This window comes from Camellia sinensis, chromosome 15, assembly GCF_055761805.1.
Source record: "Camellia sinensis isolate YWXY chromosome 15, ASM5576180v1, whole genome shotgun sequence".
Taxonomy (NCBI): Eukaryota; Viridiplantae; Streptophyta; class Magnoliopsida; order Ericales; family Theaceae; genus Camellia; species Camellia sinensis.
The window spans coordinates 82,955,070-82,962,568 of NC_138975.1; the positions used below are offsets into that span (position 1 = coordinate 82,955,070).

Sequence of the window (7,499 nt, forward strand, 5' to 3'; positions counted from 1 at the left end):
AAGTTGAACACGCAGCCCAAACTTCAAATTTTCTGAACACGCAGCCCAGATAGATAGTGAACACGCAGCCCACAATTTAACTGAAAGTTGAACACGCAGCCCAAACTTCAAATTTTCTAAACACGCAGCCCAGATAGATAGTGAACACGCAGCCCACAATTTAACTGAAAGTTGAACACGCAGCCCAAACTTCAAATTTTCTGAACACGCAGCCCAGATAGATAGTGAACACGCAGCCCAAACTTCAAATTTTCTGAACACGCAGCCCAGATAGATAGTGAACACGCAGCCCACAATTTAATTGAATTTGCATGTAGCTTATTTCACTTCATCGGCATACAGCCCATTTCATCTCATTGGCACACAGCCCATTTCATCTTATTGGCACACAGCCCATTTCATTTCATTGGCACACAGCCCATTTCAGTTCATTATTGACACATGTATTCATTCTGAATGCAGGTTTGCTCCCGCAGTGTGCAGGGGTATGGTTCCACCATTGCGCGGGATTGGTATGCCGAGCTCCCGGAGGGTGTTCGAGATTTGGTAGATTTGGCAAGATTCGGGCCCTTCTGCGTCGGGTTGTCACGTTGTCCTGCCAGGAGGACTCTGATGGCGGCCCTGGTAGAGAGATGGTGGGACACCACCAATTCCTTTCATTTCTCTACTACCGGGGATATGACCATGACCCCTTTTGACTTCGCTGTATTGACCGGCCTTGACGTCGGAGGTTGGTCCATCCCTTACGATGAGGATATGGGCGAGTGGGAGGCCGCCTGGATGTATCTGTTGGGGGCTCGCCCGCCTGTTGATAGGGTTTCAGGGAGAGTCCGATACACTTGGTTCTCTTCCCATTTCCGGCGGGCGGAGATGGTGCCTGAGACTCCCGAGGAGACAGAGCAGTATGCCCGTGGTTTCCTGATGTTCCTCTTCGGGACTACCCTGTTCGCCGACAGAGGGAACATCGTTGGGCTATACCTGCTGAGCGCTCTAGTCGACCTATCACAGGTCCATCGATATGACTGGGGTGGCGCCGGCCTGGCTACCCTTTACTTCTATATGAGCGCGACCTCCCGCGGGCGGGGCGACTTACTTGGCGGTTACTGGAGAGCCTGGGTGGTACTTTCTGTCCCCTTGATTTACATTTCTGCTTCTCATTACTTGTACATTGCACACACAGCGCACTTTTACAGTCTGTATTTTGCTCTCAGCATTTCGTACTTACATTCTGCATTGTTTTTCTCAGCTATGGGTCTATGTATACTTCCCATCATTAGCCCCAGAGCTGGAGGTGGTAGGGATTCCCGTGACCCCATATTCATTGATATTCGAGGGCCCGCACCGGCCGAGGCCTCGAGAGACCCTCATTCACCTGCGACAGTACTTCGACACTGTGCGACATTCAGAGGTACCTCAGAACTTTCAGTTCTTTTCATTTTCATCTTTGATTTGCTCTGTATATTCTCGATTTCTGATTGGTTTAGGCATTCATCATCCGCAGATTACATGGCAGCCCTGGGTGTCTCTGGGTGATGGTCTCCGACTTCAGTATACCGGAGCATCGGACATCTCCCAGTATAGGGTCCTGCTCGAAGGGCCGGTTGGCAGGGTATGGTTCCTGGGGGAGCGCTTTCTGCGCCAAGTATGGGGGTATCTTTCTCAGGATATTCCCGCAGTACCCCCAGCCAGTATGCGGACCGCTGACAGACTCTCTTACTCGGAGGTAGTCGGCGCCATGCTGGGTACTGATGCTTTGCTATATATTGAGGAGGGGGACTACGCCACTTACCGTCACATATATTTGATGCCTCCATTGACGGAAGCTCGTATCCCGATGATGAGGCCTGCCGGTATGTCATCCTCGGACCAGGCTCGGGCTCGGGCTGCAGACGCCCCTTCTACTAGCAGGGCCGGTACATCTAGAGGTGGGAGCAGACCGGTTCCTCCGGCTCCGTCGGTTCATCCCCATCCCGGATGGCCAGATATGCCTACTGAGTTGATGGCGTGGCAGTATGGGGCTAGCTCTCCGACTCCGATTCCACTAGAGCCTCCGATGCCCAGTGATCGATACGCCATTGATCCGGACTCACCGCCGGTATGCTCCACTTGTTTTCATTCATCATTCAGATGTTTAGACACTTTTCTGTTCACTGATGATTATGAGCTCATTTTGCAGCCATCGCGAGGGTACATGGAGGAGGTGGTTGGACTGGTGGCCACACTCGAGGGCATGGTCCTGCGTAGGAAGGCACAGTTGTCTGTCGCGGGCATTCAGGTACCCTTCAGTTTTCTGGCATTTATCATACTTCTGATGACATGCTGATTTCTACTGCATCGATAGACTATTTGTGTAGAGCACATCTGACACACACCCCACTTGTACACTGTATTTACATGCACCCACTTCATGTAGCCTTTGCTTGTATCTGCATCTGATGTATATATTCGGACTGATGTATTTGAATTGAACTCTTTGTTTTCAGATGCATTCATGGTCCGGCCAGCCGCAGACCAGGCCACCTGGGCCTCCTTGGGGAGCTGGGCCTTCTGGGCCTTTTCAGGGGGCGGGGTCATCTCGGCCTTCCCGAGGAGCCGGGCCATCTAGGCCTTTTCAAGGAGCTCGAGGGGGGCCTGTCCGCAGACGCAGGGCTCACGTTGTGGAGGTGGAGCCTGATGAGGAGGAGGAGGATGCTGAGGAGGAGGAGGCTACCGATCGTCAGTCAGAGACATCTGCTGAGGAGGGAGGCTCCGACTCAGATGATGATGATGGTGCGGAGATTGTCCCGCAGAAGAGGATGAGGAGTGCTTCTCGTTCCCGCTCCCGAGGACTTTGATGCTGCTATTTCCTACTTTATTTTCCTTTTTGCTAGTAGTTTATAGCACTTTGCACATTGTTAGGTAGTTTTATTTTTTGTAAAACTTGTACCTTTGTTTGTTGTAAAGTATGATGAAATGAAATAGCTTTTGAAAAGATGTTTGTATTTTAAACTTTAGCATCGTATCGCATCATTTTATTTTGCACAAAAATGAAATTGAACGGTAATGCGCATTGTGTAATCACCAAGTCAGGTAGTGAACCGACGCAACAAACTAAACAACTCAACTTACTAAGATATAACAGGACCTTAGAAAGTTTACAACTCGATAAGCAAAATGCAACAACGTTGACAATGCAAATAAACAAGACTTTAACAAAAAATTGCTTAAACAGAGAGCAATGACTCAAAAACACGAAACACGTCTGCTCGACAAACAACTCGATAAGCACAACAACAACTCGATAATCAAAACTTAACAACAACAAATGTGTACTTCTGACGATCTGGGCATCGGAACGCATCCGAAACGGAGGCCTTTGACTTTCCCGTTGCATGGAAATGCTTGGAACTCTCCCTCGAAGGGTAAAAAAAGGGCCAGGGAGATACACTGCAGCATTGTCAACCATCCCTGGGAGCCGGCCGGCCATTTTTGGTGGAGAGAGACAGCTGGCCGGCCATTTCTGAAAAAGTAAATGGCTGGCCAGCCAGAAAAAGTGGCTGGCCGGCCGGCCATTCAGTCCTGCAGCCACCAGATTTTTGACACGTGTCCCCGTGAATAGTGTTTTTCCTTCTATAAAAGCCTCAACTTCGGGAACATTCATTTCATCTTAGTTTTAGACAAAGATGGAGGCGTTTCTCGCAGAAAATGTCACATCTTGGATCTCTTCTCTAGATGGCTCGGAAAAGCTGAATTTCCGGGGTTTCGGCTTGAATGCACTATTCACGCTAAGCCGTACTCCGCTACATCTCCCTTTTCTCCATGCCGCGGCAAGGTTCTGGAATCCAGTGACGCATGTTTTTAGCTTTGGCGGCCAAGAGATGTGTCCCACTTTCGAAGATTTTCAGGTTTTGATGGAGTCTGAATGCTCTGAAGTGATCTTGCCCCAGCTCCGTTTTGGTCACGCTCAGGCTTTAGGGCGGATGTGTGGGCTCACGGCGCATGACGCTCGGTCTCTGATCTGCAGTGGGGAACTAGACATCCTCGGCTTGATCCATCGTTTTTCCGACGCTGGTGACCGCAGCAACCATTATTGGCAGGGTTTCCGGCAACACGCCCTCTGCTTATGTTTGTTGTCTCACTTTCTGCTTTCCTCGGGCTTTGGCGGGGCTAGCATTCGCCTGATTGAAGTCGCCCAAGGTTTAAGAGAAGGAAAGAGCTGTATTGCCATGACCTTGGCCGAGACACTGATGGGCTTAGATTCTGTCTATCGCCGGGAGGCGACTAGGTTTGCTGGGAGTCCACTGCTGCTGCAGGTAATGTTTCCCACCCGACCTCACATATATATTTGCTCACATCACTCGACCCTCAGGCTCGGTTTTTCTCACAAAACCCTTGTCTTACTTTTCTCTCATCGTACATCTCTCTGTTCTTTATTCTCTCATTTTCCATCCCTCCCCTAGGTATGGTTAATGGATAAGTTGCAGGTTGTGGACTCTTGCCCGGCCTATTCAGCTCGAGGCTACTTCTTTCGGCAGCGCCTAGTCAATGCTCTTGATGAAAGGTGGTGGTTCGATTGGATGTGCAATTTGCCCGCAGACGGCATTGCTTGGCGTTGTCCTTGGCTCAACCTCCCGGCAATGAGCTATAGTATGTCCCGGCTGATTGGGATCCAATTGGTTGGTCTGACCCACTGTGTATTCTATTTTTCGTTCCGGTTCTTGCGTCAGTTTGGTCATGATCAGACCTGTCCACCGGAGGAGATTGAGTACCCAGCCGCTTTCCCAATCCGGGGTGCACACCTTGCCCGATATGCTACGGCATGGAGGACTAGAGAGCTCCTGGCCCCTGCTTCCACTTTCAGTTGTACTTTGTCCGATGAGTGCGTGGATTGGCTCAATGAGGAGGCACAGATTGGGCCCAGCTTGGCATCAGATGCTCCGTCCAGCTCTGGGAGGGGACGTAGAGATACTTGATTCAACTATGCCCCAAATTTATTGCTTATTTAGCATTTTCAAGTTTTCTTTATGAATGTACTAAAAAGCAACCTCGATTGTAATGCAAGAGCAGGAGAACTCAGTTTTGAAATCAATGAAATTGAAAGTTATGGTACTGAAAATTTTCCGTTTTTGGTCCAAAAATGGTCTTAGTCGTAAAAAGATTAATTTGAGCAAAGTCAACTTCTATTAAAACTTTTCAAAACTATTTTCGATGTGGATCAAAATTGGACATACCGGAGATCTGTCACTGAAATGTACAACCCCAGATCCCTGCAACTGGAAAGTTGCCCCTAGTCTGAAGAACAATGCGGCACTGCAAAGCAACGGAAAGTTGCCCCTTGTCTGAGTAACTTTGCACCGTCGTGGCAACGGAAAGTTGCCCCTAGTCTGAACAGCACTATACCGAAGATCACGATAAATGCTGATGGATAAAGATGACTGAGATGATCAAAATGGACAGAGTTGATCGGGGAAAAGTTTATGGCTGAACTTCAAGATGAAGTTGCCTACGTATCCCAAAGATGGGAATCAAGCCTTACGTAGTTCAGGCTAAGGTTCACTCGAGTATTTTCACTCTCCTTTTGCGCTCTAACTTTTGCCAAGGCCGCCCTTTGCGGGTTTTCAACCTTGCGAGCTCAGCTTTTATATTTTTTATTTTTTTTGTGCTCTGAATTTTGCCTAGGTCGCCCTTTCAGGTTTTCGGCCTAGCGAGCCTCTCAAGGATAGTATTTCTTCAACTTGTCCATATTGATCGGTTGTGAGAACTCCAAGCCATCTAGATCCATCAGAACCACAGCTCTACCTGACCAGATAGCTTTGATGATGTAAGGACCAGTCCAATTGGGTTTGAACTTGCCCCTTGGGTTGTGGATGGGAGCTCGGTTGTCTTTGAGCACCAAATCTCCTTCTTTCAGATTCCTGGACTTAACCTTCTTGTTGAAAGCCCGGGCAATTCTGCGTTGATAGCCTTGGATGTGGTACAGTGCTTTCAGTCTTCTTTCATCAAAGAGCATGAGTTCTTCGAATCTGCTTTGCTGCCAATCTGCTTCGGCTATCTGGCATTCAGCCAATACTCGTAACGACGGAACCTCAATCTCAATGGGTAGAACAGCCTCCATTCCATAGACCAATGAATATGGAGTTGCTCCAGTAGAAGTTCTGATTGACGTCCTGTAGCCCCACAGAGCAAATGGCAGCTTGTCTAGCCAATCTCGATAGGTTTCCACCATCTTCTATAGTATATGCTTGATATTCTTGTTGGCAGCCTCAACTGCTCCGTTGGTCTGCGGCCGATATGTAGATGACTTATGAAAAGCCACATTGTATTTCTTCAACAAGTCTATCACTTCTTTCTTGAAATGGGAACCATTATCTGAAATTATTTCGTTTGGCACCCCGTAACGACAGATGATGTTGTTCCTGATGAACTTTGCGACATGCGACATCTTCAACACCGCGTATGATTGGGCCTCGACCCACTTTGTAAAATAATCTATCGCTACCAGGATAAACTCATGCCCGTTTGACCCCTTCGGGGTAACAGTTCCGATCACATCAATTCCCCACACTGAAAAAGGCCATGGCGAAGTCATGTTGTACAGTTTTGACGGCGGGATGTTCATGCGGTTTGCATGAATTTGACACTTGTGGCATCGCCGAACAAAGCTAATACAATCCTCCTCCATGGTTGACCAGTAATAGCCCTATCTAAGGATCTTTCTGGCCAGCATTACTCCATTCATGTGTGCACCGCACTCCCCCCCATGGATGGCTTCCATCAGGCGTTTCGACTCTTCAGCTTCTACACAGAGCTTATGCATTCCCAGATGACCCCTTTTGTACAGCTTTCCCCCGCAGATGATAAACTGAGCAGCCATTCTCCTGACAGCCCTCTTATCCTTGGCATTGGCCCCTAGTGGATATGTCTCCTTTTCCAAGGAGTTCCAGATGTCGTAATACCAGGGGTTGCCGTCTTGAGCCTCATCTATGGCGGAAATCGACTCGTATGCTGGCACGAACTTCTGATCAATAATGACTGGACGCATCCGGACTCCGGACGGGATGTCTATCATAGAAGATAGAGTTGCTAATGAATCTGCAAACCTGTTGTTCTCTCTTACGAGGTGGGTGAAATTTAGCTTCTCAAACCGAGGAATTAACAGATCCAAGGTTTGGTGGTAGATTATCATCCTTTCCTCCTTGACTTTCCAATCTCCTTTTGCTTGAGACACAACAAGGTTCGAGTCCCCAATGACGTCCAACCGTCTTGCCCCTAGTTCCAGGGCTGCTTCCAGGCCAGCAATACATGCCTCATACTCTGCTTCATTGTTGGAAACTTTGAAACGGAGCTTGAATGCTAAAGGGATACGAGAATCGTTAGGCGCTATCAGCAACACCCCTATCCCATACCCATACAAGTTTGACGCTCCGTCAAAGTACATCGTCCAAGTTTCATCTTCGACGTGTAGAATAGCTTCATTTGGGAATAGATACTCAACTGCTTCATCCCCCTCAACCGGGTGG

At 48.5% G+C, this 7,499-nt stretch overlaps 1 protein-coding gene across 1 annotated transcript; it reads left to right on the plus strand.

Moving 5' to 3' along the window:
• Positions 1 to 1,300: 1,300 nt before the first annotated feature.
• LOC145813748 (uncharacterized) lies at positions 1,301 to 2,417 on the plus strand. Its single transcript, XM_082909664.1, has 3 exons — positions 1,301 to 1,408; positions 1,502 to 2,095; positions 2,177 to 2,417. Exons 2-3 carry the CDS (start codon positions 1,691 to 1,693, stop codon positions 2,321 to 2,323), a joined length of 552 nt encoding a protein of 183 aa, XP_082765790.1. The 5' UTR covers positions 1,301 to 1,408; positions 1,502 to 1,690; the 3' UTR covers positions 2,324 to 2,417.
• Positions 2,418 to 7,499: the final 5,082 nt, after the last annotated feature.

Coding starts and splice junctions, on each gene's coding strand:
- LOC145813748 (XM_082909664.1), top strand. CDS start 1,691: ATGCGGACCGCTGACAGACTCTCTTACTCGGAGGTAGTCGGCGCCATG. Junction 2,096..2,176: donor TTGATCCGGACTCACCGCCG/GTATGCTCCACT, acceptor CTCATTTTGCAG/CCATCGCGAGGGTACATGGA.